Source organism: Pezoporus flaviventris, unplaced genomic scaffold (genome assembly GCF_033815535.1).
Source record: "Pezoporus flaviventris isolate CSIRO_AGI_PZ_B2104156 unplaced genomic scaffold, CSIRO_AGI_Pfla_v1 ptg000047l, whole genome shotgun sequence".
Classification (NCBI taxonomy): domain Eukaryota; kingdom Metazoa; phylum Chordata; class Aves; order Psittaciformes; family Psittacidae; genus Pezoporus; species Pezoporus flaviventris.
In genome coordinates this window covers 5,899,391-5,924,399 of record NW_026892595.1, presented here as the reverse complement: position 1 = coordinate 5,924,399, position 25,009 = coordinate 5,899,391, and the positions used below count along the sequence as shown (strand labels likewise).

The window sequence follows — 25,009 nt, the reverse complement described above, 5'->3', positions numbered from 1 at the left end:
AAGAAAGTTGGGTGTTTTTTGTGGGTTTGTTTTTTGGTCTGTTTTTTCTTTTTTAAAAAGAGAGAGGATTGTTTTTCCTTCTGTTTTGCATGTGACATATATAGAAGTAAAGAACTTTTGTACATCCTGATTTCTTAACCAACCAAATTCCTATTCTCCCTGCTTGCTCCCTCTCCAGTCCTTTAAACTCTCGAGGTTGACCATTTCAAATGCAATTCCAAGTAGTTTCAAAATATATTTAGAATGGACTTATTTTCATATCAGTCAATGAATGAATTGGCAAGGTTGGTCTATTATCTTCTTTGCTTGTCCAGTTATACTGATGAAATAAATTAAAATCTTATGGTATATCACAGCAACTGGTTCATATTAAGTAATTCCATTCACTCAGTTGCTGCACTCACTAAATCTTGCTGTGTCACTTCATGAGAATCATGACATTTCTCAAAGTATCCTATAAATTACAGTAACCACTTAATACAGCCAGAGTACTTCATTCAATAATGAAATGCTTGTACTTAAGCAATAAAATTGAGATTAAATTTTAAACCCAAAATAAAACAAAAACCTAGACAAATTACTTCCACATAACTCAATTATTAACTCTAAGTTACACAGTACCATTTGCCTTTACAGCTAAGTGCAACCATGTCATTAAAATTACCTGTCCACATAGGATTTTAAAGAATAAGTACCTCATTTCCATAAATGGAAGAGAAATTAACCATTACTTCCACAACAGAAAGGACAAACTTGGCCCTTTTCTGAAAGCATCTTCCTCATAATAAATAATTCATAGGAAGAAAAAAGTATAAAAACATCCGGATATTATTCTCTACATTTGAAAAAGATACGTTTCTCCTTCAGGTAAAATCCATCTTTTTCCCTTGCTCAATATATAGCCACCTTGACTTTAGGTCTGTTCTATTTGGTGTTAACTGGCACGCATGACTCAGCAGTGAATTACCTGAACCTCACATAAAAACTACAGCAAAAACTGAAAAGCAGTCACATCCATGTTCCTGTCCAGATAAGTTCTTCCACTTCCACTACAAATTAATAATAGAAATTTTTTTTAAAATAAGTAACATAAACCATTTGAAGTAAAATTGGACCAGGAAGAAAATCAGACTATTAAGAAAAAAAAAAAAACAACCCAAAAATAACAAAAAAAAAAAAACAACACAACACCCCCACCCCCCCCGAAAAAAAACTAAAGCACTTATTTCCATTTCAAGTCAAGCAAAATCTACAATGCAAATTAAGTTAGCTGAAAATTAAGTTAATGTGAAACTTAAGCTAAGGCCATACTGACTTCTAATGCATAATTATAAAAGCTTGGCTTAGCAACAAAAAAAAGCAAATCATTAGTCTTGGGGTTTCTTCTAATTTGAAAGAAACAAGAAAAAACAGTATTTGAGATAACTTTCTGATTTTGAATGGTGTCTTTCTGATAGAACACAAAAAAGCCTCCAGAAAATAATACAGAGAAGGGATCTGGGGAGATGGGAAGTAAAGGTGGCACCTCTTTCTTTCCAAGAATTTGGTTGCTGTCCTGTAGAAACCTTTATTGTAAAACACAAAGCAGGTACGCAGGAGGAGAAAGGTAGAGCACAGCAACTGAGAAAAACATGAAACACAAAGGAAAAAATGTAAAATAGCAATACCATGTACAATCAGTACCACCTTCTGAAACAAAAATGCAGAATTTCTTTTTAAGATATAAGTAATCACCTACATATTTACACTCTGGTTAAAAGGCTAGAATGCAGAACAAGCATAATGTGAATTTTAAATTAAGAATACCAAGGGCGAGGGAGAACCCTCTATAGACACAATTAGCAGAATTGATTCAATACACTTAAAACTTAACCTTTGTGGTCTTTGAAGCGAATAGTGGAACTGCATCTATTTCAGGTTTGTACAGAAGAGCTGCACTGCCCTGGAAAGTTTTACAGTGCTGTAAACTAATGAAAGAAATTATCTTAATTTGGTTAGATCTATTTTCATTAACTCTATTACCCACTGAGGGAACGAGGACAAATTTTAATTTTACTAATGTATTTCACTTCTGCATTACTTTGGCACGCTGTAATCGCAGCTCCTGCTCAGTATCAGTAGCTCTGCCATCACGGGCCACCTTGCCCCGCACACTTGCCCAGGCAAGCTGGGCTGCATGGAGCCCCTGGGACCGAGGTAGGGAAGCAGAGGCACTGCTGACCATCAGCACCAGGACCAGGGCTGCCCAGTACTGAGTCATACCTCGTTCCCATTGGGGCTTTTGAAGATATGGCATGGTAGCAACAATAAGCACATTATGAAAATAGCAACAGCCTTTCTGTTATAAACAACTAGTTGGGATGCATTATATATTCCTGGACTGAAAAGTAAACATATGGGAAGAGAAACCTCATTCACAGCATGAAGAAAGAAACCAAGTTCTTAAAAAAAGAAAAGGAAAACCTAAGATCCTCTGTATGAAATGTTTTTCCAGGCCTAGTAAGGGATTTTTCAGGTGTCTTTATCTGACCTGCTACCATAGACTGACAGTAGTCAGAAAAGCCAGAGATAGCACTGTTATGCAAAATATTTAGAAAATAGTCAGAAAATCAACAGCAATATTTTTTTTAAAGCTTCTCATAGTATCTCCATGTCATTTAAAGGAGTATTACTTATATCCTTGGTATCCTTAATTCATTACCATTGACTACCATCACAACAGGATTATTTAAGGAGTTTGGTCCAAAAGTGCAGGAAAACAGCAGTGTACGGTTACTAGCAAGTCTGAAAATGCCCTTCATGTGTGCCACCACTCTTCAAAAGTTTTTGCAGAACAGAGTATGTCTTTCAGCAGACAGTAGCAGAGACAGAGATGTGATCATCTCACTCTGCTCAGCACTTGTGAGGCTACATCCAGTGCTGATGATCACAATTCATGGAAGACATGGACAGACGGGAGAGGTACCAATGAAGATGATTAAAGGGCTGGAGAACCTGCCCCGGGAGGAAAGACTGAAGAGTTGAGTCTTTTCTCCCTGAAGAAGGCTCAGGGGAGACATCATCACAGTATTCCAGTACTTAAAGGGGTGGCTACAAAGAAGATGGAGGCTCTCTCTTCAAAACGATCCACTTGGAGAAGACAAGGGGCTAAAGGTACAAGTTTCAGCAGGAGAGGCTTCATCAGTCATTGGGGCAACCTCCCCAAGGATATGGTAGAGTCCCCATTTCTGGAGGTTTTCAAGATGGGATTGGAGAGAGTGTTTAAGTAGTCTCACCTAAGTTCTTTCCCCACAAATCACTGGACCAGATGACCAGGTCTCTTCCAGCCCGGGCTGTTATATGATTCTTTGAATTTCAGCCCGGTCCGTCTGCCTACTTATGCCTATGTGTACATACATCTGAACATGACGCATGTCTTTTTCTATAATCATTAAAACATAAGTATTTTTGTAAAACCACCTTTTCTGGGTTTGCTCTGGCTTGAATTTATTTTGTTTTTTTTTTTTAATTCTGGACACGTACAGAGCTACATTCTGCCACTGAATTCATATACACACAGCAGCATGTAACAGAAAGTAAAATGTAGCCCCCAAACCATCTCACCTATTTAATACACAGTATGAAATGACAGATTATTTTTCAAAGGAGAACAAGATAGATGCCAGCATGAAACATTGTTTACAAAAGCTTCACCACTACAGCTGTCCCCAAGCAATAAAGCTGTTTATTCCAACCTCCTACCTCATGTAAACTAAAACCTTCGGTACCGAAAAACTACTTCAAATCTGTTCATGAGTCCATTACAAATAAGACAACTGTCTTTCCAAAATATACAAATGTCCATTTTACATAAAAGTGAACAGACTTCTAAATTCCACGTTAATATTTTCTTGAAAATAATGCATACCGTAGTTTGAAATTCGATTCTGTCTCTGCACATACTGATACATTCTGAACAAAGGTAAGTCTTTAAGGCTTCTTTTCTGTTTCTGTGACTATACACAAACATTTAGAAATATTTAATAAAGACATATTAGTATATTCCTATCGAACTTTTATACAGAAGAATAGAGAGATTCTTTTGAATTCAGAAGACATGACAACTCTTCTAAAGGGTAGGAATTAGAGTCTACATAAAATCAGAAATAGATTAAGTAAGGATCTAAGAAACAAAAGGCTTTTAAACATGTAAATTCAGTTTAGATTTAGAAATCTGGATCTGAAGCAAGATAAGTAAATTTAAACCTCAAAAAGGCCTGTGATTATGATTCTCACTATAGAAAATCATAGTAAACATTTTAACCATAAAGCATAAATCTTAAATACAGAAATAAAGAACTTACATGCCATCATAAGAGCTTGTTTTACCTTCCCATGCCCCTTTTTAAGCATTCTGACACAAAATGCAGAACCATTTCTAGCAGCTCTCCCAGACTAAGATGCGTTTGTGGGAACCAAGCACTGACTACCACCAGCACCTCAGCTGCTGGAAACAGCTCATCAGGGTCCAGCCTGGGAGAGACCCTGCTGGGCTCACACACTTGATGCTGATTGAGACTCCAGTACTACACAATAGGAGACTGGATATTTTTATGTAGGTGGTTACATTATAAACACCTAGATACAGGTTTCTCTTTTTTGGAGTTGTCCTGGGTTCAGCAGTAGCAGTCATTTTTCTCCTTCTTAGTAGCTGGTGCAGTGCTGTGTTTTTGACTTTCAGCCTGGGAACAATGCTGATAACACCAATGTTTTTAACTGTTCCTAAATAATGTTTACCCTGATCAAGGACTTTCTCAGTCTCATGGTCTGCCAGGGAGGAGGGAAAGCCAGGAGGAAGCAGGGACAGGACACCTGACCCAAACTAGCCAAAGGAGTATTCCATACCACAGCATGTCATGCCCTTCATATAAATAGGGGAGTTACCCGGAAGGCCCAGATTGCTGCTCGGGTCAGGCTTGGTATCAGTTGGCGGGTGGTGAGCAGTTGTATTCTCTTCCTTGTTATTTTCCTTATAATTATTATCATTGGTGATAGCAGCAGTGATTTGTGCTATACCTTAGTTACTGGACTGTTCTTATCTCAATCCGTGGGACTTACATTCTTTCAATTCTCCTCCCCATCCCTCCTGGAGCTGGGGGTGGAAGAAGGGGGTAAGTGAGTGAGCAGCTGCGTGGTTCCGAGTTACCAGCTGGGATTAAACCACAACCGGAGTACACTATGCATATTTTTCTAATATAATAATAAATGCAACACAGGGAGAGCACTGAAACAAGTCTGCAGAATAATCACTTTCATACGGTCATGTACAGATCAGTGATACCCCAAAACTACTATGTTCCTATGGGAATTCACAGGCTATTAGAAATTATGCAACAATTTTGACCATATTACATATACAAAAAATATTCCACAGGTTTGATTAGCCCAAGAAAAAGAAAAACAAAGCAAAACAAGTATTATTACACCTGTGTTTAGTAATGGCTTCAAGGTGCTCTTCTGGCAGCCAGACAGGGCATTCAGCTGTCTCAGAGCTAGATGCAACCATTGCCCTTGTTGAGATGTATCTGCCTCTCTTCCTGCTGAGTGGAGCGTCAAGCCAGCACTTTATAGTTTACATTTTATCGGAGTATTTTCACTCCTGAGCTAAAGAACTTCACAACTTGCCAATATAAAGAAGTAAAGGGAACAGTCAATACCTAATTACCCATAGCAGCAACATCTATGAGAAAATATTCTTGGTCCAAATCAAGCTTTTTACCTTCTTCATCATACAAAAGCAAAAGGAAGCAATTGCTGGAGCTCTTGAAGTACTGACAACCCCATCAGGTAGAAGCCAGATCACATGGCTAAGAAACCACCCCACGCAGTAAAAAAGCTGAATTTGCAAGTGCATATGGGAGATTCTGAACTTTTGCAGGGGTATCTTGAGGTCTTATCAGCTCTTTGACTAGCATAAACCTTAAGTGAATTCTTTACCAGTGCACTGGTCACTACTTGTATCTGTGCATACTTATAGCTATGGTCAATTATTTAATCCAAAGTCAGGTGCCAAACCATGCCTTTTTCAGTTGTGACATACAGCTCTACCTACAGAAACAAGCAAACCACATGAGCCATAGCCTTGTTCACCAGCTGGTAATACCTTTTCCTCCCATGATCAGCCTCAGAGTAGTCCTGCCTGGCTTCATAAACCCTGGATAGCCTCCTGGATACACCCATATACCCCCCACCTTTTGTACGGGAACATCCACTGAAGACCCCCCAAAAAGAGACAGGCCTCTGCATTAGGCCTAGAGCTTCAAATATATGCATATCTCTGTGATAGAAATTCTTTATAAGGAATATTACAAGCTTTAAAACCATCTCTGTATTTTATAATTTATACACTGTCATGGTTCTATGTTCATTAAGGTTGTTATCACAAGAGACATTATAAGCACATGTACTCAAGAGAGAAAGAAGAGAGCAATGACACTCTATCTTGGAGTTGTACAGAGTAATGGATAACCAGTTAAAAATGATTCCTCCAACTGAAACCTAGCTAATCCTTTTACTAAATCTTAAAGCACAACTCCTTACTAATGACAATAATTTTTACTGCAGTTTCAACCTCTACATGTGAGGCATTTTAGATAAAAGCCTCTACCCCCGTACTATCCCCATCTCCAGAACACGAAACATAGAAGTTGAAGACTTTTCCACTGTAGTTACCATCATAACAAAACCTAGAAACAAAAGCCAAAATACAACTCTCAGACATAGAGAAGCAAAAAAAAAGGTACGGTAGCAAAACCAAACATATTTATATACATTACCTATACCATTATGAAACATCCGGAACTAAATAAAATGAATGAGGTGCATTTCTGCCTTCTATTCCTACGTTATGGCAGGGTTTGTTTTATAAGGAAAAATTTTATAACATGGGGAAGCTGGAGCATGAGAATTCACAGGAAATCAGTGTTTTAAATTCACCACCAAGCTACCTCTATAAGCTCTGATTTTTTTCTTTTTTCAACTGACAGTGCTGAATCACACTAATTTATAGCATCCAATGTTTTAAGAAAGTATATTCAATCACATTGAAAGCAGGTCTTATTTTACTGAAAATACAAGCTGAACGCAGGTACTCTACAGCTGGAGATACAAGACCATATGCTACTTGCACATCTGATCTTGTTAAAAAAGGAACCAGAGTAACCATACCAGATCACTATGGACAGATGTCATGAACAAGAATAACTTCAGGAATGTGCCATTCAGCACGTTTTGGCTCAAGAAGATAGCGTTAGTAACCAACTTCTCTTCCCATTTCAGAATACATTTGAATTGCTTTAATCCCTGGCTTTTGCTAGATACTAGAAAGCTGCTGGGAATTTAGGAATCAAACCTGTTCTTCTGTTATAACCATGAAATTTTACTCTATTTCCTACCTTGCTTTCATGCACTGACAAATACAGATATATACCAAATACAAATGTATGTATATAGATTTACATCTAATTTTAATGGTACCAATCTAATTGTATTTGCCAATGTGATCAGCCACTTCATAAGGGTTTTTTTTTGATTAAGGGCCACTGGAGAATTTCCCTGCCTCGTTGCTCTTGCATGCTTTCCCAGTGCACAGCACAGCTGGATGCTCTTAATCCTCCTGTGAAACAGGCCTTGCCAGAAAAGCAAGGAATATACTATTTCAGTTCAAGGTGTTTTGATTGTTGCCAGTTATATATTTGACTAAAGAAACTAAAATGACCGCCCAAGAGAAGGTTTCTGTGTACTTAAACTTCAGGAACTGGTGAAAATTTGAACTGATTCACACGCTCCCTTTCATGTCTCCCTGGTATGAAACAGCATGAGTCCAGATTTAATCAGGGCCTAAGCAAGTCTTGAGTTCTCAAATAAAAGTGACATTTTCATATATATGTATAAATTTCAGAGGAAATAAGATTTTTTAACTATTCTTCAAAATTTGGTTGCTGTGGGGGAAAAGAAAGTACTGTGGAGGGAAAGGTGAAGAACAAAACCCAACTCTTTTCTTTTTTTAATATATTTCAGAATTAAATTAAATATTGTAAATTTTGTTCCTAAAAATTGTCAATCATCTGTGGGAAAGAATTAATTAAATAGTTGAGCAAAGGAGTAAAAAATACAATCCTTAACTTTCTAACTGTATTCTGAAACTGTATTTGGATTTTTGGCTTTATAGTGGTGAAATGATTCTCTGGTACAAAGTTTCACCTGACTTAATTTATTGGCTAGAGAAATACGAAAACTTTATGAGAAATACACAGATCATTTGCTCTGTGGACAACCAGAAGGCTCTGGAACTAACTGGGAACAATTGGTGGGAAGAGCAAGCTAACCAGCATATAGAGCCAGAATACCTTAAAGGACTCAGAAAGCAGAATTAATCTTTTCCATTTCTTTGATGCATCACTCTAATTTGGCAGACTCCTAGGAAAGTACAATAGATAGGAGCAAAAGCAGTTACATCCAGGAATTTTAACGGACTTCATGCATTCCTCTGTTTTTAGGCATTAAAACCTACTTTTAGTTAACAGAACTATTTCTCTAACAACTACTTGAACGTATATAATTCTGCGCTGTTATTAGTGCCTATTACAACAGCTTATAATGACTTTCTAGAAACAAGGTCTTTCGCAGTTTCATCTGGAGAACGGGCTGTGATGTTGCTATGGTTTGTTTCATAGCTCTGTTTAGAAAAAAATGAGGTGTTGTCCACACAAAACTAGTTGCACTTCTTCGGCACATCACACCTTCACTCCTCAAAGTGCAATTCCAGTGAATGTTCACATGTGTCAGATGTTTACAAAGATCACCCTGGATTTTTTTTCATCTTCTATTCAAAAGGAAGAGATGAGGCAAGCTTTGAGAGAAGTAACTCAATCCAAGCCAGAACAAACAACAAACCTTTGCAGTCTGCAAGATGAATTCAGGGTTTATGACTATCTTCTCTAAAGAGCCATAAAGCCAGGTTAGACCAGGATTATTATTATCCCTGGTATCTGTAATAGGTCCTGCCCTAGAGGTTTCTTGGCACTGTCACTGCCTTACCCGTGGTGCATAACCTGTTAAATGGGTTTCAGTTTAATTAATTATCCTGCTAACATGAAATCACAGAAGGATCTTGGTCTTCCAGGTACATGCAGATTCATTAACACATTTAAAGAATGAACAGTTTCTCAAAAACCACCACCACAAACTAACAAAAGCAGAAAATTTGCTCAAAAGAAAAATATTTGCAACTTCAGACTTCAGTCAGTCACAAATGTGCTTCCAGACTACCATTAGTCCCCAGTTATTTACCTAATTGGTGAATAAATAGAACTAGTTGAGCTGTTCAGAGACCAAAATCAGCACAAAACTTATTATAGAACATCACATATTAAAATATTCATGTATCCAACATTTCATAAGATGATCACTGTTAAGATTTCTAATCCAACTTCTTTTGCTGAGACAACAGTTTCATTAACTGCCATGGTGAAAATCTAATGAGGCATGGAAATATGCCTTGCAAACATCAAACAAGCAGAACCGTCACAGGAGATACCTTCAGATCTGAGCATCAACTTTTCATTTCAACACAGACAAATACAGAGACAGCAGCTAAACCCATCCACGCTAAATTCTTCTGTATAAAGTAAATTCTGGTTTGATGCCCTATGCAAACACAAAATTTGCACATTTATTTTCAATGCAAACCCTCAGTGTTTACATGTCACACTGTACAAAGAAGAAAAATAAAGCAATAATCCTACATATGCACAATGCTGTATATGGGCTTCCTGTGTATTTCCAGTGTCCATAGTAAAGATGCATTTTCATTATACATATGAGGACACTTCTTGAAAAATTTCAGATACATCCAAATACATAAAGTGACTGCTGGGTAATTTTAATTTCAGACCTCTTTAAACCTCTAGTTTATTAATAAATAAAAAGAAGCTTGAATTGTGCCAAAAAAGCTCAAGATCAAAAGCAGTATAAAAGTCTACTAAATAAATATATTAACTCTGATATATTAAAGACCACTGTCTTCAAATTTATAATTAATATGTGTTACAATGTTAAGAATAACAACCATTTATAAGTGCAGTGCGAAAACTGACTCACATTGGCTATCCAATAGTAATATTATTAGCATTCAATGGCAAAATGTTTATTAAAATAATGCCCTTTAATTAAAATAACCCTATTGGCATCAGTTGTGAAGAACAGCAGCACTTCATATACTATATAAATGTTTATGACTAAAAAATTAAATAATTTTCAGCTGTCCATTTCAGTCTTAATGTAGTTGTTTTGGAAGGAGAAGGAATCCCATATAAATTTAGTCAGCATACTGCTGGTGCTTGTATCATGCTTAGAGAGCCACTATCACATAGGAATACACTCCATAATAGCTTGGAGTAGCATAAAGATTAGATTGATAAAGTAATATATATATACACATATATATTACCTGTTCTTGCCTCTCCAGCCACTTGTCCACCATGGGATGACTGGCACTTAACGATGAACGAGCATTGTCTCTCTGAAACTGGTTAGACCAGCTATTAGTATCTCGTGGTAGGCTTCTGTAGTTTTCATCTTTCTAGTTTAAAAGAAACAAAAAAGTGTCTTATAAAAAACAACCAGTCCTTGCACATTAACAATGCAGCTGGTTATTAAACAAATAATAAGGAAGACTGACAAAGGAGAATGCAGGTCTGGCTGGACCCAAAGACACGATTGCCCGGCCACTCAATTACAAGAGCTCCCCTTGCTTAATGCCAGTGAAGCCCAGCTAAAGCCTTTGGTGGACTTGTAGTTCCTGCACCCACCTGTGCTTCACTACCTCTCTTTTTCCAACCTCAAACCTCCAGTGCACAGTGTTCCCAAGTATATACATACTCTGCAAGGCTTTTGGAGCTCCCTGGTTTCACTCTCACCAAATGCAAATGCACCATACAACATTCATCCAGCATACGTACATTCAGTGACAGCTAAGGCCACTACATAATTTTCCCAAGTTGCTGTAGGTAATCAATTTTACAATCAAAGCTGTCTCACTCCTCCAGGTACTGTCCTTTAGGCCAGGACAGCATGCTATAGAGTTCAAAACTTGATTTTATTATTCCACATAATAATGTTTTGCTTGGTTTGCCTGAAGGTATACAAATACAGCCACATTTGTACAACAGCAGCAGAGGGTGGAGGTTGCACTGAGGGAGATACATTTATCCCATTGAGACCGATATCTTTTTTTTTTTCTAATTGATTAGTTTCTTTGCACATCTTTCCCACAAACTGTACAAATTCTTCAGCTTCTAAAGACTATTAGTCCTTACTCAGTCTGATCACTAAAAGCCAATAAAAACAGAGGCAGATCCTTAATGACAGGAGTTATCCTTAGCCCAAAGCCAAGGAATCACTGATAACTTACAGAGGTTCGTTCCCTCCAACCAAAATAGTATACGGAACTGAAATTCTGCTTAGCTTTTCAAAAGAAGGTTACAACTATTCTTTAAGTATCCTTCCTGCAGCACAGAATATTTTTCCAGTCAATGTTTGTCTATCCTCATGTCAAATCAGATATCCATTTGTAAAACAGGATTGCAGTGTTACATATTTTGCTATAGTATGACTTTTAAGAATTTTGAGAATCTCTTAAAAAAAAAAAAAACACCCAAACACATTAGGCCAGAACAGTATTGCTATAGAGTTCAAAAGTTGATTTTATTATTCCACATAATAATGTTTTGCTTGGTTTGCCTGAAGGTATACAAATACAGTCACATTTACAGCTGAAACCTTTTTTTTTCTTTTTTTTTTTTGTGTTCATAGCACACAGCAGGTATTTGACCCTTTCTCAAATCAATACTTCATTCCATCAGCATAAGTATTTCTCCCTTCCCTACTTGCTGTATTGATATTTCTTTGGCGTGGCACAGTATCAGTCCAAATTCTAAAACATGGACTGTAGCATCAATTGCCTTACAATAGTCCTTCACAACTTTATTTCTGGTAAATGTATGACAGGCTTTGCTAGGAAATTCAGGTCTCAGTATAACTGTGATATGTAGCGCAATCTTCAAAAGCTTCCTGTGTGAGAGCAGTCTTTTTCCCAGACATATCAAATTTAAGCTTTCTTAACTGATGACAACTTCTTCTCTTGAAAGAGACTTTGTAGTATAAGACTTCCATTTCAAGACATTAAAATTTGAACTCAACCAGCACAAGATAACCTTATAAAAATATATCTGCAAAAATAACCAGCCCAACAAATCAGCATCATAAATTAGTTTACCCCACCACAAATGAGTAAGAACTTTGCATCTTTCAACAATGAAAAAAAATCAAGTTTTCCAGTTTGCTTAACCTCACAGCAAACTAGAAACTTGCTTAATCTCTTGCTTAGAAAGGGACAGTGGAAGTCAGTCGTCGCTTTGTACAACTGTTCCTTAGCAGACCCATAAAAGTCAGGAAACAGTGTGCAAAAATTGATTTTTTCCTGCTGCTTTTCTTATTTAATTCTTCTTTTCAGGTGACAGAGGTGACACAGTTTCTATGAGCCAAAACAACAATTTTTCCTATTCAAAGTGGTGGGAAGTTCTAACAACAAAATCAAAATCTGACAAAGAAGTAACAAAAGATCATTTTATGCACAAAAAAAAACATGCACTTGGTACAGGAGTTACCGTCATCTAACAAGAACTCACTGAGAGACCATCACCTACTCTGAATGAAATTTCTTCCTGTGTAATGAAATGTTTTCTGTATTTCTGTACTTTGTATATAATTCAAATCTTTTATTGATTCCCGTTTACAAGTTTCAATATAAACTTTTAAAAAAGACATTTTACCTATGCTACACAAAAATCTCTCTCCACACAGCATCCATTACCCATGCACAAAAGTGCTTTGCAAGAACAAGAGAGAAGAAAGTTCATCAAGCAATGTGTTGTTCTTCAATCATTCAAAACACTCAGCGATTTTTCTGACAGCAGAAGTAAATGGTGGAATGGTAGAGAGATGTGGTTCCTTCTTGTGTTTTTCAGTGCTGCTCAGAGGCTCAAAATAGAGCTGCTATTTGAGTACAATAAATACTTTACCAGTGTTGCAGTCACATACAGAGTCATGTTGGTATTAGACAAAGAATGAAACATTAGAAAAACAACGGGCCACAGACACATCCTCTCCTCCTTTCTTTGCCATTGCTTTTTGGCAAACAGCTATCCCTGGGTGATGGCATGGGCATAAACACTAAGCTAGACCAGGAGCAGAGAAACCAGCACTTTCAACACCGCTCGCATGGTCCTTCTTGCAGATAGCTACACAACAAAACCGTAAGATGCTGCTGGTGACATGGAAGCCCATCTATGCAGCATCCATTACTACTACTGCCAGATCTAATTCAAAGGTAGAAGTGGTGATAAACTAGAGAGGTGGAGGTGAAAAACACACAGCTGCGCCTTTAACATTGGGATTTACTGAACCATCCATCATGTTGGTTACTATTTAAATTATATATATATAATTTATATGTAGGTTTGGGGGTTTTATATATATATATATATATATATATATATATATAGGTTTGGGTTTTTTTTTTAATATGTGTTAACCCAGAAATCTTTACTTCTACTCAGCATAATCTAGTATTAGATCTAACACATGCTCCAAACATCCCACTGAAAAGGTGTGTGTTGCTTTTAACTTCAATACCATAAAGAAAAAGATTTCATGGTACAGAAGCCATCAGGGTCACGCAGGGAATTCTCCTTTCTTCTGGAGCTGCAGCTGTAAGCTCTCCTGCTACCAGGGCTGACATGTATCATCAGTTACAATTAAATGCTCTAATTTAAAAAAAAAAAAAAGAAAAAAAAAAGAGTTTCTTTCCCAAACATCTTTGGGGACCATGGGCTATGCCAGCTTTATCATGTTTGAAATGGAAATTGATCAATATAACACCAAAAGTGCCAAGTCACAGTATCACCACTGCACTTAGCAGTATTTGCAGTATTTTTACCAAAGACATATAGTCTAACACCTTTAGTTCATCATGGTGTTCCTGTGGAGTTTTGCTGGAGGGCTGGGTGAAAAGGGACAGGAGAAATGAAGCAATTTTGCTATAGTTTTAATTTCAGATGATTTGCAATATATAATAAGCTCCTCATCAAAGACATTGCAGCTTGTAGATGAAATGATGGATTAGAATGATCTGTGTATTTGAAATAATAGCTGTCAGTGCATAAATTCACTCATGACTTTAACCCACAGCTGTACTCCTACAGACCCCCAGCATCACTAACCCAAGCAAAACATCCTCCACATAGTACAATGACAGTTTCATATCTGTCTGCCACTAGGCCACTTTACGATAGTGAAGAAATTGGGTTTTTCTGTTTGTTTTGAGCTCCTCTGTGGCTACTGTAAAGTGTGGAAAAATTGGGTATGCTTTTTGAAATACTATATAGCAATAGATCAGGAGTAAAACAGACCGAGGACCTCTTCAACATAATTCTCTGGAAGGAGATACAAACACATAAACAAAGTTTTCACCTTCATTATTTCCACAGCAAATTGCCCACCTCTCATTTAGGATTTTCACTAACACTACACTGACTTTCTTTTACTGTCCATTCTTTTTTCTTGTTCACTGTGCACTTTGGGAAAAGGTTCTCACTTGCTTGGGTTTGATTCCTTGTGATGGCCTCAGACTGAGATAGGGTTTATCCAAGTTGATGAGAGATGAGATTTCATTTAATTTTAGGAGGTTATAATTTCATTTGACTTCGGGCAAATGCATGTCTACAAGTGTATTTATTATTGTTGAATCACTATAAAGTCTGCTCTTCCTTCCTTTTATGCTCCACTATGTCCATGATAGATCCTAAACAGTCTTTGAAAGTTTGTTATCACTCTCAGACAGGTTGCTAAATACTGTAATTAACAAAACATTCACACAGTTTATGAATGGGGGGCTTTTATTTATTATGTAAATACCTCTCTGACTGATGCAAACACCTGTTCATAAATGCAGAAGTACACACACATACCCATTTTCTATAGTGTCTGAAGGTCTAGTGACCAGATTCCTGGATTTTTTTTTAGTTGATTGGTTGTGGGGTTTCTTTAATTAGACTTTAGACTGTCCTGGGTTCAGCAGTATCAGTCATTTTTCTCCTTGTCAGTAGCCGGTGCAGTGCTGTGTTTTCAATTTTAGTCTGAGAACAATGCTGATAACACACCAATGTTTTTAGTTCTTGCTAAGTAATGCTTTCCTTGATCAAGGACTTTTCAGCCTCATGCTCTGCCAGTGAGGAAGGGCATAAGAAGCTGCCAGGAAGCAGAAACAGGACACCTGACCCAAATTAGCCAAAGGGGTATTCCATACCACAGCTTGCCATGACCAGTATATAAACTGAGGGGAGTCACCGGGAAGGCCCAGATTGCTGCTGGGGTCAGGCTGGGTATCAGTCAGCAGGTGGTGAGCAATTATATTGTGCATCACCTGTGTTTATTGGGGTTTTTCCCCTTTTCCCTTTTAGCTTTATATTCTCTTCCCTTGTTATTTCCCTTATTGTTATTATTATTAGTGGTCGTAGTTTTTTATGGTATCTTAGTTACTGCACTGTTCTTATTTCAACCTGTGGGATTTATATTCTTTCTATTCTCCTCCACGTCCTGCCCAGAGGAGAGGGGGCAGCGTGTGTGCGCATGTGAGTGAATGGCTGCATGTTGCTGAGTTACTGGCTGGCCTTCAATCAGGACAAGATAAATAAATTAGGGATAAGACCAACTGGAAGCCTATTCCTCATATAAAACTAATTAAAAAAAAAAAGGATAAAGGATGCACAAATAATGTCTATTTTACAGGGAAAATACACATGGGCAATTAATTAACCCAACAGGTGTGAATAAATGGAAAATCCCCTTGGTAAAAAAAAGGACACCTTAAACAGAGGTCAGATTTGGAACTGTTCTCTCTATTCAACAGCAGCTTTTTAATAAGAAGGAGTACCAAATTTCAACAGTTTACCTTGAAATCAATTGTACTGGTCACTCTTTATAAATACCCATCTCTCTTAGGAAACTGACACTACTGCTTTGACAAGCTTCCTTTTCCCCTCAGTAGAGTCAGTTTACTTTATCATTCTACAGTTTCAGGTCACAGTTTGCTTTCTTCTGAGGTGTACTGAAGAACATGATCTCAACAGCCACAATAATCCAGATACAGCACAGCCATCTAACACATATAAGAAGGAACAGTATCCAGTCCCCAAATATCTGGATTCTCTGCTCTTAAGCCATTATCCTAGGAGTAAAGTAAAAGCTGACTTTCACATTAAGGAATTACCACAGCTTCATGCCTCCTCTCAGCTCTGACCCAGAACATGGGTCGTTTCCAGCAACTTGTACAAACTGTCTTAGGATGCAGAAGATGCAAATCTAATAGTCTAACAAAGAACTTGCGTGCCCTATTTATGACAAAAGTAAATAAGAAGAATCACCACTCTGTAGTCATTCCAACATTTTCAGAAAGACTTGTCTTTAGAAATGACCCTCTTTATAGCTCTGTAAGTGGAATTAATGTATTATGCATGGACAATAGCTCATTAAAAAAGCAACTGAAAAGCCAGTGTTCTGCTTAAGTTCTATCACCTTATGCTCAGAAACTTCCAGAGTTGTCCAATTCCAATTCAAATACACTATGTTCTCTTTTGATTGACAAGCAAGGCCTGACCTTAAAAAAGCAATAACTAGGGGACAGCTTTCAGTGCATGCTGTGTTATGTATAAATATTTAGTGTCAAAGAATATGGGCTAAATTAAGAGTAAATAAAAAGCATGAGACTGCCTACCCAAAACATTCTGTTGACCTCTCTTGTTTATAAAGGAAAAATCAAAAATGTCACGATCTTTGCATGTATACATGCAAAGCCAGAAATTACAAGGCAGTGTACATTGTTATTTCTCAGACTGAGGGACAGGAACGAACCTGCTTCTTCCATTCACTCTTACTAATCTCAAAATGAAACAAGAGATAATGCAAAACAAGCCAAATAACATACAGCAGTTGATATTCCGCATGTATAATTCAGAAGCTGGATTTTATTTCCATAAGCTTAACTAAAAAGGCTTTCCACAGTTTCATTTTAAAGAAAAATAAATCAACCAGTTCACTTAGAAAGTCATGAAGCTACAGTACCGATTCATCTACACATTACACTTAGACACCAGTTTCCCCTTCCACTACTTTTCACTAAATTGAAATACATTTTTTTTGCTGCACCGCTTTAGAGGCCTCTAAAGAGTTTCTGTGTCAATCCAGATTCATATATGGATCTATAAGGCTATGTGTTTAAATGCAATAATATAATTATGCACAATACTGCCACTTTCATCAGATGTTTGCTTTTGTAGCCAAATTTCAAAGTGCTTCATCTCCAATTTGGATTTAGATGAAATACAATTTGTAAACTTGGGGGGTTTATTTTAAATGTCGACATCCCTTTATTTGATTCCTTGGGAAAGCCAAGAAATTCATTTGCAGGAGGGAAAAAAAGCTGATAATGAATTAATTTTGAAAGTATGCTCTGAAGATCAGATTTAACAAATAGAATGTTAATAGTAAATATATTTAGGAAGCTAAGGAAAGAAGAAACAATGGGGTACACAAAACTTCACAAGGATCTTATATTTAGATCTTTAAATTAATAATATTTTATAAACCACCAGGAGTACTCATTTAAGTGTTGGGTATATGCTTTCAGATGGCCATAGCTCTAAAACTGTGCAAGTGGCTGTTTATACATTTAGAAATTTACAACTGCAGAGATGAAATGAAGAAAGGGGGCCAGGGCATAAGGAAACCATTCAGCCTTCTTGGGCTAACTAAACATCTCCACCCTTCCCCCTTTCTTAACTACTTTGACAAGTATGAAGAAGAGCAGTGATTTAAGGTCAGAAGCACAAAGGCACGCCCCAAACCCATGGCAAGCAGCCGTGCCTTCATGCGCTGCCAGCCAGCCACTTGTCCCCTCTGTCAGTCCTTACCCAAACAACTGCCTGCCTCCATATGCAACAGGGCAGACAGGGAACCCCGCAAGGCTCCCAGCAGAGCATACATCACCCCATCCCACCTGCAAACTCATTTCAGACCTTGGCCAGAATCCCTCCTGCAGCCTTTGAGGAAATGCCCAAATAGGTACCAGACAGGTGGCTTGTAGCAGCTTGTTTTCCTTTTATCTAAAGTTTACAGCAGAACAGTCACCTTCGGCTCCTTGCAGTCCCATGGGCCTTTCTCACACTGAACAGCTTCCCATCATGCTCCACCTTATGGTTTTAGCTTTTATCCAGATTTCTTTTATTTCATGTGCTCATCAGGCAATGCTTTTAAGTTGGACATCTGTATACAGGAGCTGAAGAGCTCATTTATAGGGACAATTAAACTGGGTGGTAGCACAGAATGATCATTGCTTTTCCATCAGGCTGTGAAACAAAACCAAGCTAAGTGACATCTGTTTCAGCCCCAAATTTAGTCATAACAGAAAGAAACCTAGAAGGTGACTAGGTATTCCTGTATTTACTAGAGCTGAAATCCTGTATTTACTAGAGCTGAATTTCCCCACTAATGAAAGCTCACCCCCTCCTCCCCAGGCACTCTTCATACAGGTTAGTTCCACATATGGCTCTGCATTTTATTGTGAGACTACTTTGCCTGGTTGTCTTTCCTTGTCTTATTGTGTAACTTATATTCATTGCAAGATTTAAAATACAACAAATAGAGCAAAAAAAGGCTGAAATAATTGCTATTTAAACCGTGCAGACTCATGTCAGAACACTCTATGGAAGGCACAGACTGCAACCTGGACTGTACTTTGCTTTTCTTCATAGCTAAACATGCAGCCAAAATCCAAGCATGCTTTGGACCAAGACACAACCTTGATAATATGAAAACAAGACAAATATTTAAATCTGCAGAAGCTCTTGAACCACAAGTGTTTCTGTAAATACATAGTTGTGTGTTACAACTAAATAGACAAAAGAAGGTAAAAATGCAGATCCAACTATTTCCAGTGAAAATATATGTTTCTAAACTTAAAATCACTAAACCTGAACATCCAACTTTTTCTTTTTCTTTTTTTTTGTTGTTTAGTTTAATTTAAACCCACTCTTTCAATCCCAGAGTTTTTCACCCTCAAACCCAGGAAGAACTGCAAGAACATAAAAAAAAAAAAAAAGTCATAAAAGAAATTGAGATGAACATTCAAATATGGGGATTTGCAAAGTACACATTCACTTGGATGAATGGCAGAGGAAAAGTCAGCAATTTGTTAGAATTTCAGCTATTACACACACTATACTTGAGAACTTTGTTTTCAGTAGAGCCTTCATCATCTCTCAGCGGGAGGTGTTGTACACTGTCTTTACTGAAGTGAAAGACAAACAACCTGTGCACAGTCTACCACTCCTTTATCACCACTAGGGACTTACTCATCCAGAACCTTCTTGGCACTCCCAGTTCATGATACAGCACCACATCGCCTCACCTATGGATCAGACATTGCTCATCCAGACATTGCTCACCTATCACACAGAGCAATGTGATAGCACAACACTGGGAGAAAAATACGCATTCCTTCTGCACTACTGATGGAGAACAAAGATTGAGGAGTGATCAACAGAACTGCTCAGCCTCTGAGCAGAAGTGGTAAGAAAGCCATCAGCTCCCAGCTCTCTCTAGTATCTTGCACTAATGATCTGTTGCGTTTGGAGGACAGAGAGGAAATTTGATAGATGAGCTTCAACAGATGAACGACTCGGAGCAAAAAGAGATAAAACAACAGAAGAGATGAAGAAAATCACACCTTCACTTTGGATTCGTTGGTTTTGTTGTTGGCTTTTCCCCTACTTCTTAACACATTTGGTCAACACTGACTTTTGGATGCAAACAGTTGTATCCTGTCCATGTGCACAGTACTCAGCAAACGTATTAGCACAGCATCAAGTGATGGATATTGGCTGTTATCTCTTTGTGCAATAGGGAAGGATTTTTCACTTTGGGCCTCTCATTCCCAACCTGCTGCTGATGTTAAGAAATACTGTATTTTTTTCACATTTTGAAAGTCAGGAATTTTGAGTTCTTTCACAGAGATTTTATTTTTTATTGCACTAAAGTTTCACTAGCTGCACTGCTGAAGAAAGTCAGACTCTCTTGCATGGTATCCAGTGAAAGCACAAGAGGAAATAAGAATATAAAGAAATACAAGCTATACTATCAAAACATAAGAAACAGCTTTCTTACTATTAGGGTGATCAAACACTAGAAGAGGTTGCCCAGAAAGGTTGTGCACCCTCTGTCCTTGGAGATATACATACTCAAAACCCAGCTGGACACAGACCTGAATAACCTGCTCTCATTGACCTTGCTTTGACCAGAAAGGTTGGACTAGATGCCCTCCAGATGTACTTTTTAACCTCAGCTGTTCTGTGATACCAGGAAAGTCACGAATTTTACACACTACCCAGGACAGAAATAACAAATACGATTTTTATTTTATATTGTGCTCTGTTTGGGTACGATTCCTGTACATTATTTCAACATCACATGACAACCTGCCAGCAGTGAGTTACTATTACAAAAGAAACTGATGTATGTAAATTTCGGGGGTTAAATTTTCATTAATCTATCTCTTATAACAACATTTTCTGCATCAAAACACTCTGTTTCGTCACCTGTGGATAACACACTCTCATTCTCCCTTCCTCTCAGTCTACATGAAATTACATCTGAAATGACAAAAATTGTGACTGCCTCGCTGAAAAAGGCCCTGCTTCAATAAACTTGGATGAAGAAATATTCATGGCTACTGAATCCTTCAGAACTTTTGTTTAAAGTATTGCATTTTTATTTTAAAAGCAGAAAGCTGCATTCATTATGTGGGAGGGTTTAAAACCTATCATGACAAAGTTGCCAGGCTTTTTGAATTTACCATGTACTTCTCCTTAGCTGATTCTGTTGTATTACAGCACTTTAACAACATTGTTCATCTGGTACATGCTACTTCCCTTCTGCAGGAGTACAAAGCAAGGTTCCCAAGAAACATTAGCAACACTTCAGTCTCTTGTTCCCAGAATGATGCTCATCCTTTTATTCCAATCTTCCCTCATCAATTTAATTGATTGACACTGTGCAATTCAGACTCCCTGGCTGTAAAATGACACTCATACACGGAGTTATAATACAGGGCTCTACAATCCTCTGAGTTACAATCTATTGAAACACCATGCCATGGTGACAGTGACAAAGCAAACTTCACTAAGCTGTGTTTAAATAGACTCAAGTCTAAACTAAACTAATTTTCACTTTAAATCTGAATTTGACACTGACACACCATTATTGTTGAAGCTTTTCATATAATGCATGCATACTTTTCTCCTATCTAGACATACTTCATTAGAGAAGTATTTTTTCATTCTGTTTACAAAGAGGATTAGAAAGCATTGTGTCTTCCACATAAATATAAAAACCTACAATCCATCAATTTTGTACTCATCAGTCTCCACCCATAGGAACAGCAAAATACCTGCAAGAAGAGATCTGCTCTTCACAGGTAAAGGATTTGACACTAGATGAGACTTAGATCACTCCCATGCAGTTTCAAAATCTTCCTCTGCAGTTTACAGAGCCTAAAAAGACTAGGTTTCCAAGTAGGAAGAAAGCATACCCTAAGAATAGTTATCCCTACAAGGCATGTCTATTTTCAACCTGAAAATACATATATGGGTGAACCTATTTCAAAACAAGCAAAAACCATGGCTGCTGACTAAAGGGAAAAGGCAAAAAGAGAAGGTAAAAATTATGTGCCAAGTACACTCAGCTACGCGCTTGCTGTTGCTGATCCACCCCGCAGAGCACGTTGCACGCCATTTGCTTTGCTCCAGGTGGGTGAACCCAGGAATAAGAGGCACAGAAGACCATGCACAATCTTTTTTCCCTTTCATTGCTCTCTTTTGAGCTCTCGTTTTTACTGTACATTGTCGCTTCATTCTATTGTACCAAAGCTGTTTCCTCTGATGCAACAATATAAGAATCAAATTCAGACAAGTCACAATGGAAAGTTTTTTATAAACCGGTTAGCCATGGCATATCCCTGTATTAAGCAAGGCAGGTTAACTAGATAAGCTTTGTGTCTTTCAGAGAAGGAGGATCAAAGCAGATAACTAATTTGTAATGATATACAATTCATCAACACAAATGGAGATGCAAATTAAAAAAAAAAAAACACTGAAAATATACGGGATAACTAATTTACAGTTATTATAAAATGCAACCTATCTGGGTGGCCCTCTTTATATTCTTCCAATACAGTAACACAAACATCTACGGGAAAAGAAAGGTAATTTTCATTGATGCATCTCACACCTATTAGGGGCAGCTAGTTATGCCAATAGGCTTTGGTACTTTCATTAAAAATGTGACTCAAATTAAGACTATCAAAAAAACATTTTACTGCAGTGGGAAAAAAGCACACGCGATACGCTTCAGTTGCATACAATCTGTTCAGCTGTACAGTTCAACACAATTCAAACAAAATTACAGCTTGCAAATCAGGTATTACTGCAGGCCTTCGAGAAAGTATTTTTACTATGAGATTTCTCCTTGTTTCATTAGAAAGGCTTAAGGAAGCAAAAGAGGATTAAGTCAAGCCATGAGTCTCCAGGTAATACAGATACATCTCTCATACACACAAAAGTATCTGAAAGTGATTTTAATATTCAGTCTAAGAAAAATGCCAGTAAGTGAATCTGCCTACTAAAGCTGCTGATAATCACGAGCCAATTTGGTGAATACTTGCGCAGATGAGGAGACCTAATCATTTGGTTGAGACCACTCATGGGAAGGATACAGAAGGACGAGGTCAGGAGTTACTTAGCTGAATACAGTTAACAACATTACGATAACTTCTAAATAATCAATAATAAGTACTCTGGGACACAGAACATCTGGTTTCAAGTTGCGCTTACAAGTTAGTAACACAGAAACCAGAAATTAGTGAGATTTCAATTCTAAGGAAAGAGAGTGTATTGTGATATCCTGACAGTAGATATGATGTTTCCTTATGATGAGATGATATGAAGGATGGATGACAGATCACATCCAGTTTAGTGCAAGGGTTTCATACCAAAACATCCTACTTACTGTAGTAGGAATGCATCTCAAGCTCAACACACTTTCAAATCCTTGAAAGACTTACTCAGGCCTCTTCACACCAAACTCTCCTTCTCTGGTCATTTTCTTTACCTTATGTTCTGCTTCATCTACCCTAATAACTATAGGTATCACTACAGTTTCTTCGACAGGATCCTTCAAACATCCCACATTTTTCCCCCTCCCCAGTGCCCTTTTCCCTTTCTGTTTGCCCAGAAGTACTGGCATATGTCCTGGTTCCTCACAGCCTTTGGTGCATGGCAGCACTCCACCCCTTCATTTCATCTCAAGTTGGGCATCTGCCCATTTTCCTGCCATTCCAAATTTTTCTTACCCAAAATGAAACAAATACCAATAAGGAGTCTTCTCTCGCTTGCCCCCGAGAAACAAATCCCTTCTGCCAGATACATGCAGTTTCCGTTTGCTAATTCCTCCAAAAATTGGAAAGGGTTTCTACCTGTCAATTATTTTTCTTTAGAGGTGACGGGCTGAAAGCAATGTCACTTCTTAGAGTCAGTAGGTGGATGAAGCTTTTGGCAACACTCCCAGAAACCCTTTTCTTGTTTCTGCAAGATACTGCTGGGGCAAAGTTGCTAATCTACAACTGTGCTGCAAATCTCAGCCCAAGAACATATGTTCTTGTGCTGTCAAGAAAGAGAACTGCAGTGAAAACATTACATAGTGCCAACCGCCCACAAAGATATATGGGTGCTCAAGCCCAATGCACTGAGCAGAAAATTAAGATTGTTCTCGTTGCTTTGCTTGAAACGTCTGTGTCATCTATAATCAACGAAACAGTCTGGAACAAAGCACAGCCACCTCCTTTTGTTATTCGAGTAGCTGAAGAAAATAACCAAACATAAGAAAAGTAGTGAGGACTTGATAGAGTCCAAATAACAAAAAAATATTTGTAAAAATGCAGTGTTAATACTTTGGTAAATGATTGCTGACAGATACTTCGAAAATGCACATTTTAGAATAATACTACAAATGAAATTGCTCCTAATATTTGGAAAGGAGAGGAGAATTCTTAATATCCATTCCCAAGAGAAACAGGATTCACTATAAAATCTTGATTTGCATGAAGAAATCAAGCTGCTGAAAACCTGCAAAACCAGTCTAGCATAAGTGAACTTGAGATTAATTCATAACATATGTTGCACAAGCAATTATTATTTAATTCCAGTTATCTATTAAAAATAGCGCACTAAGTGATCTCCTCTATTCAAAGGACTGATGCATAGAGTGTGCAAAAATGGTAAAAGAAATTATCAGTATCTATTGTGCTAACTAACCTATATTGATTCTTTTTCATCTCTTTGACTTAATGTTCTCTTGTGTCTTGCCTACCATCGCTACACGAGATAACATGAATTCCCTTCCAGTTTGGTTACCATACTCCAGACATGAAATATTTTCATGAAAATCAAGAGTAAGTATATGCTGAACAGCTAATGATGCAAAAAGACTAGCGTGAAAGATTTGCTGCTGTTCAATTCTCTCCAATTTCTCCTAACTTCAGACACTCAAAGAAATCTGATTATGCTATGTATGGCCCTTCATATCTATGCTTGTGGAGTAATGAAGTGCAGTCTCATTAGGATTTCAGAAAAATTAACTGAAAATGTTAATACTTCAAATGGATTATATTATCATTTTTACTCTCCAAATTAGAATACTATAAAAGATATTTTCCAAAACAACATGCATTTCTGTGCCACATCAGTGCAAGTGACAGAAAATACACCATTACCTACCTGAAATCCTGATAAGCAGAGACCTA

At 37.6% G+C, this 25,009-nt stretch overlaps 1 protein-coding gene across 14 annotated transcripts in view; it reads right to left on the bottom strand.

Moving 5' to 3' along the window:
- PARD3 (par-3 family cell polarity regulator) overlaps nucleotides 1-25,009 on the bottom strand; it is a 451,464-nt gene that overhangs the window by 244,919 nt on the left and 181,536 nt on the right. For 9 of the 14 annotated variants that reach the window (XM_061468050.1, XM_061468055.1, XM_061468051.1 and 6 more), the window contains exon 5: nucleotides 10,490-10,621. The exons of the other annotated variants lie outside the window; for them this stretch is intronic. In XM_061468050.1, the coding sequence (XP_061324034.1) occupies nucleotides 10,490-10,621 (132 nt within the window). The remainder of the gene's footprint in view (nucleotides 1-10,489; nucleotides 10,622-25,009) is intronic. 14 annotated transcript variants of the gene reach the window in all.